Source organism: Microchirus variegatus (assembly GCF_963457635.1).
Source record: "Microchirus variegatus genome assembly, chromosome: 20".
Lineage (NCBI taxonomy): Eukaryota > Metazoa > Chordata > Actinopteri > Pleuronectiformes > Soleidae > Microchirus > Microchirus variegatus.
Window position 1 is genome coordinate 8,989,753 of NC_139821.1, and position 20,862 is coordinate 9,010,614.

The 20,862-nt window shown below is 39.1% G+C and overlaps 1 protein-coding gene across 1 annotated transcript; it reads right to left on the minus strand.

Moving 5' to 3' along the window:
* Window positions 1–1,196: 1,196 nt before the first annotated feature.
* nudt4b (nudix (nucleoside diphosphate linked moiety X)-type motif 4b) lies at window positions 1,197–19,483 on the minus strand. The gene is made up of 5 exons (XM_083906888.1): window positions 19,012–19,483; window positions 8,685–8,795; window positions 6,949–6,993; window positions 6,129–6,216; window positions 1,197–4,729 (listed from the first exon to the last, which is right to left on the minus strand). The coding sequence occupies exons 1-5, from the start codon at window positions 19,105–19,107 to the stop codon at window positions 4,509–4,511; spliced, it is 561 nt and encodes a 186-aa protein (XP_083763014.1). The 5' UTR covers window positions 19,108–19,483; the 3' UTR covers window positions 1,197–4,508.
* Window positions 19,484–20,862: the final 1,379 nt, after the last annotated feature.

The window sequence follows — 20,862 nt, forward strand, 5'->3', positions numbered from 1 at the left end:
TTTGACATGTTTCAGCACGAAGAGCAAGCACAGGTGATCTGTGTTTAGTGTTCATGTCAGTCAGGAGTACAGTGTGACCCAGGATGCACCCTGAAAGAGACAAAGCAAAATGGAACGCAGCCATAATTAATATGTTTAATTACACCTGTGCTTTTTCTACCAGCCTGTTAAAATGGCTGCTGTACAAATGTAAATGTAAACAGGGAGGCTTTTCCTGCTAAAACATGTACACGCTACTTATTATGAATTTTGTAAATGATTGTAAATGAAAAAGCACAAAATAATAAAGGTTATTTTCTATGAAATGGGTTCCTAACTGTCATATTTCTGATGGACAGGTGAACAACAGGGGGCGCCACAGACTCTTAAGATGTTTAAGTCACAAATAATTCAACCTTAAAGTGTATGGAGTTGAATTTGTGTCTTCATAAGCAAAGAAAATGTATGAATCTGCAAATAAAATTCTTTGTTAAGTAAACTTATAATTTAAGACACAAAACCCAAATTTACAAACAACATTTTTTTGAAATCAAACTTTTGAAATTTGCAAATCAACCTTGATTTAGCAAAGAAAAAATTTGAATTTGCAAAGAAAACTTTTGAATTTGCAAAGAAAACTTTTGATTTTGCAAAAATTAATTGTTGCAAATGGACAAAAAGTGATCATGGTTTCATTTTTTTCCCCTTTTCTTTCAAATCCATTCTGTTTGCTAACACATGAATTAATTAGTCTATTAACGTTTTGTCCTCCACATGAGGGCCGTTGGGTGGGTAGTTGGTGCCAATCCTTAATCCATAAATCCATAAATCCATGCTTGCACAATGAAGACACAAAACTAACTCTGTAATAATAGTGTGGTATTATGTACAGAGATAAATGCAGTGGGTCCTTCCTTGTCAGAGCCTTTGTTAACATCCTGCAGTTTCGTGAATAACCGTCGTCTAAGGTCTGAGACCTTTTAAGAGTAATTCACACGGTTGTTTTATTTATTATTGGCTCGATCAGAGTAACACAGTACAAACTGTCTGACCCACAAAAAGTCCGCTAATAAGAGAATGGAGGGTGTGGCTGGGAAGCGATGGAGCGACAATGGAGCGACAATGTGAGTATTATTCAAAAAGAAATTCAACATTCGCAATAGTTTCTTTCCCTTTTAATGAAATTTTATTCTCAAAAAAAAAAACAATCTTTCCAGTCCAGCTTTTTTTTTTTTTAAATCACGTTCACATTAAACTCAATATTCATAAACATGTTTTTTTTTTTTTTTTCTGACATGTCTTTAGTCTCGCTTTGATTCAAATGTGTTCAGCAAAAACATTCAAGGCGTCCAAATCAACATCACAACAGTCGTCTAGTGGGGGGGGGGGGTTCTTATGTTTGACCCGTGAAAGGTCAGAGGTCAACAAAGAGACGTTATTTAAACATCCAGATTTAAAGGGCGTGGCTTTGATTTTCCTTTAATATCTTTAATAAGTTGTAGAGTTCTCATTCATAATTTCGAAAAGAAAAGAAAAATACCAGATGATAAATGATTACATTCGGAGAGAACTTGGTTTGACCTGTACAAACAATTTCTTTTTTTAAATTTGGCACATCATATGTTCGTCAGCCCACACACACACACACACAGACACACATACTCTCATATATACAGAGGTTAAAGGTGGTTAGAGTCTGGATTTTAGGTTAAACATCGATAAATTGGCATATATTAGGTGGAGTTAACGTCCCGACGCCAAACAAACGGAACCAACATTTATCCAATTGTATTGTGAAATTCCCGAGCCTTCGTTTTATATTTAAAACTAAAACAATTGAGATGATTATGCGTGTATAACTAATGAATCAATGCTCAGACACGTGATGCTCATTTTAGATATTATAAACTCTTTTATCCGACAACTCAAAAAGCCTGTGGAAGCACCGAGTAATTTTTGTTTCTGAATACATTCGGAAATATTATAAATACACGTTGAATTCTCCAAAGTCATGTCGTGAAATCCACAAACCGACCGAACTCCACATCCTTATTAACCTGCGGCACGTCGTCGCTGACAGTCGTCCCTCGTGCTGCTCACACTTTAATCCACACATATTATTATTTTTTTGTACATCGTTAAAAATATATAAAATGTTAAAGAGAATTTTTTTTTTACAGGTTCATTGAGGTTTAAAAACACTTTTTTTTTTTTCAACACTTTTCCCTCAAAGCTATTTACAAATCTCTGTGTGGTTACCGGTTGCCAGTCTTCATTCAGTTGTGTTCTTTAAATTAAATATTTTTTCTTTTCTTTTTCCAGGAAGATATTTATGGAGTTAATTTTGGGTCTGTGCAAGCAAGCATATATAAGTTTATATATGTATGTGTATATATACATGTTTATATATGTAGGTGTGTGTTTGTATATATATATATATACTGTATATATACACATATACATATACGTATACATATATAATATACATATATATATACACACACATATATACATATATAAACATATATATACACACATATTTACATATATACACATATACACATGTATATATATATATATATATACATAAATAGACATATATATACACACACATATAAATATATACACAAAGTAAACTCCATAGATATTTGCCTGATATAGTAGTTCACGTGGTTCATTGAATCCGTAGCAACTGGACATGTATGTTTACTTCAAATATGTTTAATTATCTACAAATCCAGATGCTACTGATAATGTGGAGAACTACGACCTGGATAAATGAGAATCTACACACACGTCGTGTGGTAAATGTCAAGGATCACACGATGCGCTCAGAATGTACTTCTCTTACACAGTAAATTAAAAAAAAAACTTTACAGCAATGACGTACTTCAGTGCTTTTCACTTAAAGCTGTAGTGCGCAACTTTTAAATTGAAAAGAGCCCATCAGCTCCACATGAATCTCTCGGTGTTTCTCAGTACAGCAGTGTTCCGATTTTGTGTCGCCAAATAGAAGGAGGCAAAAGCAACATTGCTCAAGTAAAGCTGAGCAAAAAAAAAAGACAAAGACGAGACCCCGAAAAGATTCAAAAGTGAATTCTACTGCTCAAAATACCTGGCCGTGGATCACTGCGTCTTGCCCGCTCTCTACCCCTGTATACACACAGATGCTCCCTCCGTCAGGTCTGATGGTTAACCCTTCTGAATTATAACATGAACAAGAAAGAAAAAGTTGCGCACTGCAGCCTTAAAACAACTAGCTGCAGCCTTGGACGCAAGTACGCTTCGTTGTAGAAGGCGGAACTAAAACATTTATACTGTACCGGACATTGTGTCATTTGGTCACTTGATGCAAACATGGACTTTGCATCATTAAATACTTAGAGAGTGTGGGAAACGCCAAGCGTTGATAAGAAGTTGTGAATCACTCAAGGTCAGCGGACGTGAGCTTCAGAGTCAGCGGCCCGATGCGCGACTACAAACGGAGCAGTGTTGCGTTCAAGGACTGCAAACAGCTTCATGACTCGGCTACAGTTTCCAGTTTAATACGAGGTAGAAACTCTCTGACGGCGATTCGATAGCCGCGGTTAATACACAGGAGTACCGACACTTTCTGGTGACTTTTATTTGAATCTCCAGATCTGAAATGTAATGTTGGGAAGTGAACTTATCTTATAAATAGACTGAATAATATAAAAAATGGACATAATTTACATGAGAAAGACCTCAAAAACTTTTCCAAAATGAAAATGGTCACTATTATAATCATTTTGACATTGACATTTTAACTGGGGATCCTTTTGCAACCAGGGGTCGACCCCTGGAGGCCAACGGCTACCTTTTGTCCAATTATGTCCATTTTTATATATACAGTCCAGATTACAGCACAAGAAAAGACACCACTTCAAGAAGCAAATGCAAAAGAGGTTCTTGAAAACACCAGTGATCACAGGTCTTAAAAAAGAAGAAGAAGAAGAAAAGAAACAGAGATCTTGTTGTCGTCATTAGTCGACGACAGACATTAAAGTATTCTCCCACATGGACATGCTTTGGGGTCACGTTTTATTGACTAGAAAGCATATCCATTTCTGCTAAAAGAAAATAATAATAATAAAAAAACAACCGTTAGTGAAATTAAACATTCGTACTAAGTTTGTGTAAGGCATTCCTTCACCTGCAGCTTCCTCGTCCCCAAACGTCAGCTCATCAGTCTGGTGTTTGCCAGCAAAAAAAAAAAAAAAAAAAAGAGAAAGGAGTTCTTCTGTTTTTCAGCCATTTCCACTGTTTGTTTGTTTGTTTCCCGTCAGAGCTGCGAGTGTCTGCTGCTCAGTCACGTGAGTCTTTAAACACAGCTCTTAAAAAATGGCTTTGGTCTGTCCTGCAGCTTTTTGATTAGAAACGATACATACAAGAGAGCCGTAACTCAAAAAAAAAAAAAAAGGTCTTTAGATTCATGCAAGACTGTACACTTTCGGTGAACTGTCCCGAGCCGAGCCGAGACAGGACGAGCAGTGGCGGAGGTGCAGTCCCTATCTGCAGGAGGAGCCCAGCATGCTCCCCGTCGAGGGCGTGTTCGCCGTGGCACTGTAGTGGGGGAAGTTGTCGTTGGGCTGCGGGCTCGGGAGGATGGAGTTTCCGTTGGTGGGCGAGCAGCTGAGCTGGAGCCTGCGCAGGTACTCGGCATGGACGGGTTTGTGGCTCTGCAGCACTTTGATGGCCTCGTCCACAGTGAACCACTCCCGCTTGCGGCCTGCAGAGGGAGACAGAGACCCACGGATGGATGTTACCATGTCAGGTGTTCCTCATATCCAGAGCATGTAAACCCAAATAAGAGTCCAAATAACAACTATTTTGGATGTAACCCAGACTCTTTCCTCTAAAACACAAGGAAAAAACAAGGAAGTAGGAACAAGGAAATTGAGTTTTATAGCTCTTCACATCAGTTCTTTTAAAAACTGGGTGGAAGACGGGGGATTTTGGGGTCAAGAAAAATTATTTTACTCAAGATTTGTATGTTTTCAATAACAATTGTGTTATTATAATTTTGTTCCCCGAATAGTAGTAAAAAAAGGAAATAAAAATAGAAATACAAACAGTCTCGTCATTATTTATACTGTAAATTGGGTCGTGATAGTTTAAAAAAAAAAAAAAAAAAAAGGGTTCCCAAGTTTAAAAAGCCACTGCTTTACATTATAGCTATAGTAATATTATGGTAATATGGTATAATGTCTTATTGCAAGAGTAACCAACACCTAAATATGGTAATATCAATGGGAAAAGTGTGTGGGAAAACAAATTCCAACTTTAATTTCATTTTTAGCTATTAAATCCGAGATAAATATCAGTACTTCTATGAAACTACTTATTACCAAGTTGGAAATTGTTCTAAAAAAATAAAGTACTTTGACCAAAATATGACCATATTTTAGCCCAGGAAGAGAATCTACTGTTAGCATATAGGAATCTTAATATATAGTGGTGTAAAACTGTAAAACTGTGGTGTAATGTATAGTGTTGCCATTTTGGTGTGGCTCAACTATAAAAAGGAACAAATATTTCACTGCAATAACTAAAATGTGAGGCTGCACTTCAATATTTTACTGTACTTTGCCACGAGACACATCATATATTTATAAGTCATGTTCTTCTAATTGGTTTGTCCTGTTGAAGCACTAAATTTAAGCAAGGTTAAAGAAGATATTGCCTATTTAAGACCAGGGTATACATTGCAAAATATGACATACAGTATATACTGTATATCTATAAGCGTGCAGACTTATACAAAAATAGACAGTGGCAGTGGCGTGCGCTATTCAAATTTCAAAACAAGAAAACAGCAGATGTGGCAGGATCTGGTTCACACTCACAGATTTAGGCTGCGTCGCACTGAGCAAGCACAAAACAAACTCAGGCTGTGGATCCTGCTGCTGCTCACTAGGCCACTGATGGCTTGAATATGCTGCAGCTCAAAAATCTGTGGCCTAGATTTAGATTTAGATGTCACCGCAAACCCACTGCACACGTTAGCTTCCATGTGAAACAGTGGCCGTCGCACGATGACGAAGGAAACGCAGGATATTTACCAAAACAACACACACACACACACACACACACACACAAACAATAGTGACCACAAATGCAAACTGCACCTATGTTGACAGAGTCTTCCCAGGCCTCCAGCGTTTCAGTCACAGTCAACACATACACGTATGTTCGGTGCTTCCGGTCTTGGTTTTGCTTTAGGGTTAGATGAAAACAGAAGAAATGAGTGATGATAACATCATTTAAATTAGATTCACAGTCAATTTAATCAGCTATATATACTGAATCTATGGAGTTGATTTTGTGTCTTCAATGTGCAAGCAAACGGAATGGATTTGAAAGCAAAAACAACTATTTTCAAACTAAAATATGATCACTTTTTGACCATTTGCAACAATTTATTTGAGCAAATTCGAGTAATGTTTGCAAATTCAAAAGTTTTGTTTGGAAATTCAAAAGTTTTGTTTGGAAATTCAAAAGTTTTGTTTGCAAATACAAAAGAGTACATAAGAATACATAAGAGTTGCTTTCACATCCATTTTTGCATGCATATTAAAGACACAAATTGATTATATTACAATATAATTAATTATTATATGTAATGTTATGTACTGACCAAAGTGTTAATAAAAACACTACAGACGCACAGCCTTAAAAACACTGACGATAATATTATTAATAATATGATTACATAAAAAATTATTATATATTCTCTAATTTGAATTAATGAATACATACATTAAAGAACAAAAAATGACAGTATAAAGTAAAATAATAACAACTATTAGCAATGAAAGATATGACGTTAATTTGATATTGGGAAACACCGTTCACCAACACTGCATTTTATGCACAAAACCACAAATCGATTAATCAACAAATTTAACTGATAACAGAAAATAATTATGTGTTAAAATGACAGCTTACCTCAAACACACCGAGCAGGCGTCCTAGCTTTCCCTTCACCCCAGCCTGAAGAAGACGAGAGGAGAAAACATTAAAACTGGGATTTTTGCTCTGGTTTCAGAATGTAGAGGACACGTCTTTGTCTTAAAAAACAACACGTGATTAGAGGGTGAAAATGATCGAAAAGCGGTGCTCGAACTCCAGACTCTATTCTGTCCTCAAACAATGGGTATTGTGTCTTAAATTACAATGTTTTGAAGAAGTTTGGTCTGCACCTCTGTTTCGTGCTGACCTCAACTATAAACTCCCGGGCTTTGTTTTGATATGGAAAAAACTTAACCATGGCAATATTTCTCTCCTGCATTATCCCCTCACAGCCTCTTCAGTCGGTGGAGTCAGTCATGCGACACTCCTTCTACTTAAAGTTGTGATGGAAAGTTAAATCATATTAGTAATCACTATCAATCATCTTTACTGCAGCCAGTGAAAGAGAGCCCCGCCATGAAATCCAACATTTGTGATATCGATTCACACCACGATTCAAATTGATGTGGAGACACACGACACCTGTCCCTTCCCCCCCCCCCCCCCCCTCCTCAGCATAGTTCACAAGTGTCACTCTGTCCTGATGGAGTGTGTCCAGCAGTCCGGACCGTGGGGTTTGTGAAAGCGCAGGAATCCAGTGAGGAGCCAAGTTTAGACCGCTGACGTCGCCGAGAACACAAGGTTCCTCCGTCGGCCGCAGCCCTGGAATACCAGCGGCCTCCTCACTCACACAGCTACTGACACCGAGGCCCTTCAGAAATCTGGCCCTTTAGCATGAACGCTACTGCCACTGCTGCTGCTGCTAGCCATGGTAGTCCAGCTCGGGTCAGCGCAGCAGGTTTCCTTTCCCGCATATGATGCATGGAGACATATTTGAGCTATTTTAAAAAAGTACAGATGTTGACTCATGATCCGGGTCTGATTCAGAAATTGCTACGTCACACACAAAAATGTGGAGCATATAGTAGAGTAATATAGTTTATTTTATAATTAAAACAGGCTCCCTGATTTTCCCGCTTCTTAAATGTGAATATTTTTGAAGATTCTTTGCTACATACGGAAGCGTATTGTTACCACACATACAAAAAAACGATCATGTTATTTCGAGATGCGATGTTTTCTCGTTATGATGAGAAACTATCACGTTATTACGAGATAGGATGTTTTGAAGTTATAACGAGAAAACATCTAATCTCTAAATAACGTGACAGTTTCTGGTTATAACGAGAAAACATCTCATCTCTAAATAAAGTGATAGTTTCTCGTTATAACGAGAAAACATCTTACCTCGATATAAAGTAATAGTTTGTCTTTATAACGTAATACTGAGCACCCCACTTTTATTGTATACACTACGCTTCCGTAGCTACATATAACAAATAAATCATTAAAACGGATTCTCTTTGGTCAAAACATAAACAAACAAGACATGTAAGTACATTTGGTTGCTTAGTAACAATGGGATTTTTAGATGTTGAATATGAACATTTCTCTGTGGCAGGATTCATGAGGACATTCGTGCAGGTTGAACATCTGCAGCAGCTGCAACGCCACTTTAAAAACATACATTTTTCATGCTTTGTTCTGTAACAGATGGGCTGTTTTGGACGTTGTCAAGTTCAACTACAGAAAACCACATCCAGAGAGAGAAAATATCACAAGTGTCTTCAACATGAAGAAACAAAATGAAGCATGTCCACGGATGTATTCACCTCTTCAAAGACCTCTCTCACTGCAGCACCACACGGCTCCTCCTCGGGCTCCATCCCTCCACCGGGGACGATCCACTGGTCCGGATGCCGACTGCTGCTCACCAGCAAAACCTGTTTGAGAAAACACGACATTAAGACCACGTCTTCATCATGTCATAAGGAATGAGCATCCTGCGAGTGACCCTGAGAGGAGAAGCTGTCCTGATTTAGAGGAGCTATTTTTTGGGGGGGGAGGTGTTGATTCAGATTTCCCTCCGTGTCTTCAACCCTCCTCAGTTGCCTTGACACAGTGCATTACTTTGAAACTGACTGATCTGACACGAGCCATGACTCTGTGACCCTTTGGAGTCAGGTCTCAAAGACAGATGACGATGATGAATGGTGCCGTCTCGCCTGCCGTCTCTGCACCTTTTTGTTTTTGCCTTAAAGCATCAGCATCCCATATGGTCGACATTAATTAAACATTTAATTCGAACAGATAAATAATCCTCTGCGCTAAGTAGTGTTCCACATAGTGCTGGGCAATAATTCAAGAACAATGTATAGTGCAATTTAATTACCTTTAATGTCAATAACGGGGATGGTACGATACCACAAACTCAGTCTGATACGGTCATTTTAGACCTTTAAAAATGATGAAGCTGTGACAACACATTTGTGACATTTCAAGGACATAGTTCTCCAACTGCGTTACACATATTATTCTCTCATTAAGCCAGAATAAACAGTAAAATGACTGCTGTCAGTTTGAAGCTTTTTTCATCATCATTAAAACAAGATTTCTGATTGTTTTAGCTTCTCAAGATTAGCGTTAGCTGCAGCTCTAGTCATGTGTTTTGACTTAAATGCACAGTATGTAATTTCTGCTGCAGGGGACATCGCTCAAACAAAAACATGACAACAGACCTAGTTCGATGACAACAGGGAAGCAGCACTGAGTTGTCGTGTACCATTAGTGAAAAATACACACAATACAAACTAAAGAAAAGCAGTACTTCCTCTCTTTCTGTGTTTCATGGGAGGTTTACAGCAAAGACAGTAAAGATGATGTCATTAATGGGTTACCAAAATAAAAGAGTCAGTAACCTTGAATATAGAAATATGGATTTTATACATAAATAAAGTCTCAGGGCACCACCAGTTTATGTGCATCATCATTTGGATTTGAATTGAAATTATGTGATTGAGTGTTGGGTCTTACATATTAACAAGGGGTAAATGATCCTGTAAACGCTGTATTTTTAGCTGTATTCTGTGTGGATTTTAAGAATTAGAAATGTAGACTGCTCAGCAAAATACAACATGAGTTTCAATGTTTTTCTGGTGTTCGTTCAGACTGGCTGTTAGTGACGCTCAATCAAGTCTAGTACCTGTCCCTACACAACAACAACAACAACCCCCAGCAAACAATGCATGTAAAGCCGAGAGAGCGTGAGCCGCTCGAATTCTCTCAGCGCTCCCCTGAGCGCGCTGTGGTGGTGGTGGCGGCGGGGGTTTGAATAACACTACAGTTGCAAGTGGACACCAATACGCGCGGATCAGATGTGCCCGTGTCTGCAGATTCTGGCAGGATCCATACGGCCAGCAATCACAACAGAGACAAGCACACCTGCTGTAAACATTAGCATGTATACATGGAGGGGGGGGGGGGAGGCCCTCCATCAGTCATCATTAAGAAGCAGCCAGTGACAGAGCACAGCTCATGATAACATCAACAACAAACACGAGCACAATCAACGGCATGAGATTCAATTACAGTCAATGACAATTTATCAATTGTGCATTTGACTGCATTTTCTCAACTGCACTGTAAAGTCTTATTATATTATTACATAACCACCGGCTACTTTATGAGGTTCAACCGATATATATACATATATAGGTATATATACACATATATATATATATATATATATATACACACACACATATATGTAGGTATATATACACACACACATATATGTAGGTATATATACACACATATATGTATATATATATATATATATACACACGCACATATATGTAGGTATATATACACACATATATGTATATATATATATACACATATATATATATATATATATATATATACACACACACACACATATATATATATACACATATATATGTATATATATATATACACATATATATATGTATACATATATATACACATATATATATATACACACACACATATATATATATATACATATATATACACATATAGGTATATATGTATATATATGTATATATACACATATATATAGGTATATATGTATATATATATATATATATATATACACACATATATACCTACATATATATATATATACACACATATATACCTACATATATATATATATACACACATATATAGGTATATATGTATATATATACATTTATATATGTACATATACATATATACACACATATGTACATATATACACATGTATACACATATGTAAATATATACACAGATATATACATATACATATATATATACACACACACACACACACACACACACACACACACACACATATATATATAAACACGCACACATGTATATATCAACACATATATTTGTGATGAGCAGCTTGGGCAGCAGAATGTGACACTTCATCCCTGCGACCCATCCCATCACAGTGTCCCGCAACCTGCCAGAGGAACCTGCCTGTCTCTTAATCCTAACTTCTTCGGCTTTCCTTGCGTTCCTCTAATGAGATTGTAGCCGTCAGGGGACTTCTGAGTATACTCCTGAGGGCCAAGGGCCAAACCGCTTGGACGGGCACATGCCAAAGAGCCTTGACGGTGACTCAGCCACCTGTTCTTTGCCCAAACAATATACGTTAGGCAGAAGGTTTGCACGCGTCTGTCACTATACATTGCGAGTGTCAAGTAAAATAAAAAGGTGTTAATGCGATACAACAGCTGTACGTCTTTATAGTTAACTGAGAGTTGAAGTGCGATAAAGGACGGCACGTTTGCGGAGAGAGAGCACAAGCAGTTCCAGAATGTGACGTCTTGTCAGCAGAGTGCAAACTCTAGGAAATGTGCAAAGTTGAACCTTCTAACCTGTGTGAGGCCAGCACTGTGAGAAAGAGGGTGAGGCTGACATTAGTGCAAGGCCTGCTGGAGACCATTATTAGATGTTGAGGACGAGGAATTATTATTATTATCATTATTAGGAGAAGAAGTTGTTCGAGAACAATCCAAAGAACGAAGCTACGAAAAATCTGGTTTTTATGCTATATCTGGAAGAGAGAATGGTAAATGAATCACCAACTGTTTTGAATATGACAAGTTTTCTGATTTTTCAGCTTCTTAAATGTGAATACTTTCTTGGTTTCTTTGCTCCACATAACAAATAAATCATTAAAACTGAATCATTTTGGTTTGTGGACAAAAAAACAAGACATTTGAGAACATCATCATGTCCAGGTTTGGGATATGACATGAATTGTCACTTACAGCCCTAAACGAGTGATTTTAATTATGATTTTTTACCTTTTCTGGACCAAAAAACTACCTGATTAATGAAGATATTAAGCAACAGCAGCCCCCGTTTATGTTCACCTGCCACTTTTCAAAAGTTATCGTTGAGGGACGGACTATTTCAGTTGGTATGACATTGCAAAAGATTAATTCATTCATGTGTTTTGGGTGTGTAGGGGATTTCAGAGTGTTAGCACGCTCTTCCTCCGCGGCCTGACTGACTGCGTGTGCCTGAGTGCTGCTGACTGAGCCGCAGCCAATGAGGCTTAAAGCGCGGATCACCGATGTCGACGTGTCCTGAGCCGACAATGTGGCTTGTATACAAAACAAAAAGCCACAGAGCTTCCAGGACAAAGCAGATTTCTGCTCCGCGTGTTCTATTTTTATCTCTTGGTCCTGTCCTCGGAAATAAAACGCAGGCTGCATTTAATTTTGTATGAATGGATTTAGGAATGTAGAGCACTGCATCAACATATTACAAGCTGGATATAATTAAAATGCGGTGCTTCGCAGGTGAATGAACACAGAACACTGGATGTATAAAAAGAAGGAGCAAATGTTTGGTCACTTATAGCGTGTTTCCACTAGCTTGACTCGCCTCGGCACGGCAAGGTTATTTCGCTTTTCCATTCGTGATCGTACCTGGTACCTGCTCCAAGCTAGCTGAGCAAATACCATGTGTGACGCCACCACAGGAAGAGGGTCAAGAATTATACCGAACAATGCCAAACTGTAGATCAGTTAAAAAAAAGAATCCTGAAAACGTGCGTTAATCTCTGACATTTAGCAAGGAAATGTCTAAAATCTCATCATTTAGCACTAGCACTGCTGAAAGTCGGTAATCGCGTACTCTGTATTGTAATGGAAACACAACCAAACAGAGTCGAGCAGAGGCGGTACTATATAGTGGAAAAACGCCATTAGACAGAAAAAAACCCCACAGATTCTGGCCAAGATGACGTTCATTTTTCAGCTGTTAGCAAAACCGCTAGCCATGAACGTTATTAGCAAACCTTACTTTGCTTAATATTATTACCACCGACAAGGATGTTATGTTCTTTGCCGGAGTTTGTTTGTTTGTCTGTCTGTCTGTTAGTTAGCAACATAACTCGAAAAGTCACTGACGGATTTGGATGACATTTTCAGGAAATGTCCTCAATGGGACCAGGAACAAGTGATTCAATTTTGGGCGTGATCCGTAGACGCTATCACTGGTTAGAGCACTCGATGTCTGACCCAGGCGTGCTGGCAGGGTGTATTTTGTAGGCACTGAGCTGCCTTGGCGGAGGTCTGCACTCTCCGAGTGCTTTTCTAATTACTCCATTTACTACTATTTAATGTGTGATAGGAAAAAAGAAGACAAATCAAAACACCAAACAGTACAAGGCAGTACCACATACTTCTCCTTCATATTAGAACGGACTCAACAACTGAGCACTCATCCCACATTTTGTTTTATTTCATTCGATTAGCACCTTAAAATTGTTTGCTCGCTCTCGAGTTTGAACGAGGACCCGAGGTAAAAAGATACAGAATAGAAACTACATGAACAGCGTCACTGAGCTCCCGTGTGTTGGATTTCAAGGTTATGACAAGCGATTACTTTTATTTAGATAAATTTGCTTATCTATATACAACTGTAGGACAAGCTTTTTAGTCACTGGTGCATCATAATCTATACCCCGGACTAGGTTTGAAAGCCCGACGATGAAAATCCGAAACAAAATAACTCACACCTTCGTGACAGATGGGTCAACGGTCAGGTGGCAGCTGAACACCAAGTAAAGAAAACCCAACCCATGTTTGGGAAGAGGGACTGGAGGAAGTCCAGAGGGAAAACTGTAGTGATATTTTGCCTCAGAAACCCCTTCCCTGGGGCCTCCATTGTGAGGAGAGGTGGGAAAATTCTGAATTCTGGGGCAACGTACAGTAAATCTTCCCTGTGTAATGACAAACACTATGGACAAATGTCAGACACATCCAGGGACGGCTGACTTGTCTGCTCTCCAAAAGTCCGTCTTTAAACAAGGTCAAGCTTCTTGTCGCTGAATTAGAAAAACGAAGAAGTCAGTGCCTCAGAGTTTGAGATATCAGACCGGCCACTGGCTATAATTCACTACCAGTGGTTGTGACAGCAAGTCCTCTGACCTGGCCTCAAACAGGGGACGGCAGGCAAGAATATTCTGGAGGACATAAACACCTCCTCCTCCTCCCCGAGGAGCAACGCCTGTAGCTGTCAAATAAAGAAGGCTCCAAATGCCAGACCAGGCCTGGGCTGCCTGGAGCAAAAAGGGGGCGTGCACCAACAGTAATACAGTAACAGCACAGTCTCCGAATTAAAACAGGTACCAACAAATGAGTCATGACCATGGAAAGTCGGAGACAAACAAAACAAGAGAGCTCCCGACTGCGCTCATTTCTCATGTTATGTAATATAGTCACTCATTCAGAGTGACTATATTTACAATCTGCAGTCAGGGACCTTCAAACTGAAGCCTCTAAAGTTACAATATGTTCGCAATCTTCTGCTGTTGCTGCTGCTGCTGCTTCCACCACACACTCACTACACGCTCTAACTGCTGCTCAAAGTCGTTGTATTCAAATTGACTCTGATAAAAGCCTTTGCCAAACTCAATCCAGGCCCTGACACAAAAGAAAGTGAATGACATGATTTACACGCAGCAGATTCAGGGGGAACATTATCATCAGGTTTGACCACCTGGTAAATAAATGGAAGCCCTCTGTTCACTCTGCTGTGACTCCATTATGTCCTACACCAAATCCTGAAAGAAATGTTGGACTTTTTTTCAGTGACTTTAAAGTCATTAAATGTTCGACAGCTCTTTAGTCACTTTGTCTGCCCCTCGTTTTTAGCGTTTTTAGAGCTGCTGCTGTTGGAAACTACGCTGATTAAAGCCGTTAGAATCAATGAAACAAAGAAAACGTGGTGCTGTAAAAAACCACAACCAATGAGACGGGAAGACATTAAAAGAAAGAGCCACACAGCTGTGGGGAACTGGTATTTTTACCTACCAAGGCTGAACGATACCAATACCGATATCAATACCGATATCGTATCAATATCATGTTGAGGTATTAATCCATGTATCGCTGAGCGACTGTCTAGCAATATACTGATTATCGCAGAATCGTTGTATCGTGATATTATTGGCATCGCGGAGCATGTAAGAAATCATTAAAAACTGAATCATTTTGGTTTGTGGACAAAACAAGACGTTCGAGAACATCGTCATTTCCAGGTTTGACGATCACTGATCGACGTTTTTTCACATTTTCTGACCAAGTTTATGGACCAAACGATTCTTCGATTACAAAAATAATCGTTAGTTGCAGCTCTACTGAAAATTATAACTAAAATAGTTACATACACAACTCCATTTTACAGTTCACACGAACAAAATAAGAGTTTCTCCAACCTATTAATGCACTATTATAGCGTAAAATAATTACAGACGTACACAGGCCCTCCCCGAGCAACTCACACGCCGTTAAACCCATCTGGGTCTTCTCTGTTATCACCGCACCGTCAGGTTCCTACTTTCTCTTGTCAGGAGGTTTAATTGCTGTCAGAATACCTCGACCTGACGGCTCAACTTTCTCCTTTTCCTCTCCAAAACAAAACACTCAAGCGGCACGTTCGGCTCTAGTTTCACCGCAGCTGGGTGTACGGTGTCGTGGGACCGATTGTGCGTGTGGTAAAGCATGTGTTTAAGGTGACAACCGATGCCACAAAAGGACAATACCATGCGACGCTTCTTAATGCAGAAAATTGATATTGTCGTCACGCACAAAAGAGAAAAAAAAAATCATAATCAGAGCATCCCACTTGGCACCTCGTGTGATTATCCGAGACTTGTCAGAGCCTGAAAACCTTGACGTTGGCGGTCACACCCACACACTGCTGTTGTCACAATATTCTCAGACTGGTCCTTAATGATTAAAACTGTTGGGTGTATATATACGTTACGGAAAAACAAACTTTTATCAGAGCAAAAAAAAAAATGCAATGCAGATGTTTCGTTTAAAACTCAGACGTGATGACATCACCTGCACTCATGGGTGAGCGGACATGCTTTTGTGACGAGGTCTGTTGAACAGTACAGACAAACACTGGAGGGCCCGGGGAGGGATTTGTGTGTCTGTCTAATGACCCAGACTTTTGTGCTGTATATTGTGTGACAGTTTGTATACCAAGCTCAAAGAGGAGGCTGCCATAAAAGAGATAGGATTGTTTAAGCATAAACGTTACCTACTGCTACTCCAGATGCAGGACTATTATTAATCCTATGGAGTACACAGAGTCTGACCTGTTATATGTAACCAAAACATTACTCAAACATTATTTTCATTATCAATGAATTGATCATTGTTTTCTCCACAAACTGAAACGATTCTGTTTTTATAATTTCTTTGTTATATGGAACTAAAAAAAACGTAAACATTCACATTAAAGAAGCTAAAAAACAAACAAACAAACAGAAAACTAGCGTCTTTCGTCCGTGATCCATAAACTACTTTGCCTCGGTTCTTTTATTGTGAAATGACATCTTACACTCTGGGAAAAGGTATCTTGACCTCATTAAAACTGCCTGACTTGATAAAGATAATACTAATAATATCATATGCAAAGAGTTATCAAAGAGTTGAAGTATATGTGAAGTATATTAATGTCTCGGGGAGATAATCGTGGGGTGGAAGGTTAAGGAAATCCCTTTTAAACTGGGTTTACTGTGGTAAACCCAGATAAGATAAGTCACAACAGCAATAAATGTCTATTGCCACATAAAGTACAGTATATGTGTCACGTTAAAGGAATAACCCAGAAGATTACATTCAACATATCACTGGCGCTCCCTAGAAGTAATATATATGACGTGGGCTTTTTTATAGCTTTTGTCAAAAGAAACACTGTCTTGTTTAAAGTTAAAAAATAATCTTAATTTTGTCATTTGTGTCCCTGTTAATTCGTGTGTATTAGCTAGGAGCTACAGTTGTATGCTTCGTCTATTTTATTTCAATGGCGTGAGGTGAAAAAAAGGTGAATTGGGAGAGACCCTCTGCATGACGCTAAAGATTAGGGAAACCCCGTTTAATGTGGGTTTATTGTGAAGGATATACAACCGTGATAAGTAACAGCAGCAATAAAAGTCGTCATTATTTACATGGTGACTGTCCCTTTAACTCCTCGCCGCTGCACGCTCACACAGGCCGGCGGCATTCAGCAGCAGCAGCAGCAGCCTTATCATGAATGGTCAGCGCCTCTTCGTGTACGTTAACGATATCGAGGTTATTAAATATAATGAGTCGACTCGATATTTGACGGATATATTTAAAATGTGACGACGCTCAAGCCGCTATTTAGGGAAACGTGAAGCGGCGCGCGCCTCGCCCCCTCTCTGTGTCGGCGGCAGCAAGCTAGCTACAGGCCGAGCGGAAGTACGGCGGTGTGTTTTCAAAATAAGATGCGACGGCTAACTCTTTCCCAGAGTCCACGGTGAAAATTGCTGTACAACACTAAAAGAACAGTATAATAAAAACAGTTTAAGATCACTCAGGTTGACCTAGTGTCACTAGAAATTACAATGGCTAATACTTCTCTAATATAATACAGCAATTTATGAAATTGACAACTGAAAAAAAATTAATTTGAGGCAAAAAGATCATCAGTAGAGCAAAACAAAAGTTCAAAACCACTCAAGGTCTATATCTGTGGACCCGTTAAATGACTCAGGAGTTCCTGGGATGGATTTTTGGCTGTTTTGCTGACTCTGTATATAAATGTAGACGTCACAGTCAATAATTGTTCTTCTATAACTGATGACGACTCACGTTTGTATTTGATTAATAAGTGATAAGAACCTTGCACGACTGAGGTGATCCTCCTTTGAGTAGTAATTCTCTCTCTTCATTGTCAATTTTGTTTACCTTTTTCTTCACTTGATAATCTTTGTCCTCTCCTCCTCTTGCTATATCAGATGCCTGTCTATATTAATTTGGTACTAAACTAAATTGTTGAATAAAAGAGGAAAACAAAAACAACTGATGGATAAAATTGCTTAAATAAAATGAATATTTCAGTGTATGTATGCGGTCTCTCCATTCTGCATTTATGTATGCCCAAAATGTAATCAAATATTATGTATAGACAGAATAACCATGTTCATCACATTAGAAATAAAGAAAATGCTTCAATAACGTGGTTGTGCTTGAAATCTTACATAAATAGGTCATAATTAGATGATTCATTAACAAATAACATTAATAATCTGTCAGTCAGCACATGATCATAGTTGTAGTTAATCACCTAGAGTAAAGGATGACGTCTCTTGATGACAGTGTGGATTATTTGGAACAAAACCGGACCAGCTGTTCGACTGAAGCTCGTCATGTCACAGCAAGTTAAATGGGGGTTTATTTTGAAAAGCGTGACTTTAACTCGTGCGTTAGTAAGTGACGCTGCCTTGACAACGGTCAAATTTTCCTCCTTTTTTCCCTCTACGTGCTCCTCAAACTAGACCAAACTGGATAGCCCACGGCGCATCAGCAGCAACTGCACTGTCCACAATCTAAACAGTCGCCTCAAGCTAAACCGAAAAAAACAACAACGTAAACGTAGCCACACACACCGAGAGAGAGAAGGCGACACCACAAATCTCAACCAATTATGAATTATTAAAGAATACGGTTCTTTTAATTCGTAGTTTAAAGCCCGGTGTGTTCGTCTGAATGACTGGGAGCAGATAGAGGAGATGGCTAAAGGCCACACACAGAGTCTGGACACACTCTTTTGCCGTTCAGCCGCTCTTACCTCTTCCTCGCGTTCGTTCTTGAAGCACAGACACGCCGCTCGCTTCTTGAAGCCCTCGCCATCATAAGTCCTGGTTTGGTTCGGCTTGAGCTTCATCCTGAAATCCAAGCCAAACTCCTTCAACAAGTAGAACCTGCAAAAACGAGACAGGAGGACGAAGAGGAGGAGGAGGAGGAGGAGGAGAAGGAGGGAGTCCAAGGAGTTAACAGCGGAGCCGCCGCATCGCTGCTGCTGCTCTCTGCATCTCCGGGATGGTCAGTCATTCGAGGAGGAAAAATGGAGGGAGTTAATGGCGGCTCTTGCTTCAGAGATGCTCCCCCGAGGTGACAAGCTCGTGAATTTATGTTTTCCCTTCGCGAAACGGCAGCGCGTCCGGAGGCGGCGAGTGCGGGAATCCCGCAGGCTGAGGTCTATATGTAGACTAGAGCCGACACACCGCACAGAACCTCCTCCTCCTCCTCCTCTTGCGCACATCTGCGCATGGCCGCGGATTCATGCACAATGACTGGAGAGTTCAGTCAGACAGCCTGGATCACTCCTCCGAGGCAGCGCGACGCTCATTGGATGGAGCGGCCCGAGGGGGCGGGGCCACGGGGCTGGTCAAAACAACGATCATAAACAAATGCGTAATTGGTGGCGATTTCCAGCAAAGTGGTGCAGCACGAACTCATAAACCTGGAGTTTGTCTGACTATGACATCATAACATGCAGAATACTGAAGCAACATAGATAATCTATCAATATATGAATAGATATAGATCATAGATAAATGCTATGGTGTTGATTGACCCCAAAAAGAGTCAGATCTTGGTATATTATTTCATGCAAAATGTACAACACCTACATAAAATATAGAAGAAGAATACAGTTATTTTATTTGTACAATTGGAATAAAGTATGAAATAGGAGAACAAACACCACAGCCTACAAAGAATGATAAATTCAAGAATCAGGATGCAATCAAAAAATACATATATGCATGAAAAATATCATTTTAACCCTTTAAGGTACTACTCAACCATTTGGTCGACCACACTATATCTCATTGAAAAATGCATCAAGCTGAACTCACTAACACTTAATGTGACTTGTGAATGTTATGAATGTTGTACTTTATGAATTATGCAAACCAGGTTTATTATGAACAGACGAGGCCTGTATCTGAAATACTCTATATAATATATATATATATATATTGATGGTCATTATTGTTATCATAAGTAAACAAAATAAAATAATAAAAAATGCGAATAAATAATTTTCCCTTTGCTTTTTTCTTGGTGCGTACCTTAAAGGGTTAAAAAGAAAAAGAGCAAATGAATGAAATGAAACCCCCGAAATCAGAATATGATTATCTCTAAAAAAAAGTAAGGTATCCTGGTAGGATACTTGTACGTTTACTCAAGTATCCCTTTAAGGTACTTCATAATTAATATTCAGGATATTTAGGCCTTTTTTTCCCACAGCAGAATTCCACTTTGCTGCTTTAATATAAAGCATTATTATATTGATATTGTTGGTGCTGCTTCGCTGTCCCACCGTTGTGGATTACGCTGACATTTAAAGGCGCCATATGTAAGAATGTGGCCAAAAGCAGTTACTACACTCAAATTCAAAATACTGACGAGTTTTAGGTTTCGTTTTCCCCCCCATTGTAGCTCAGACGTAACTGGTAACCCGTGGTTGCTCGAAAGCTGAGACTCTACTGACTGCAATGATTGGTAGATGGTGGTAGGTGGCGCCACATGCATAAAAAAAAAATACATGATTTGCAGTGTGTTATATGAACATTATTCCTGAGCCTATGAGTGACATATTAGGAGGATTTTATGGCCAGTTGCTTTAGATTTA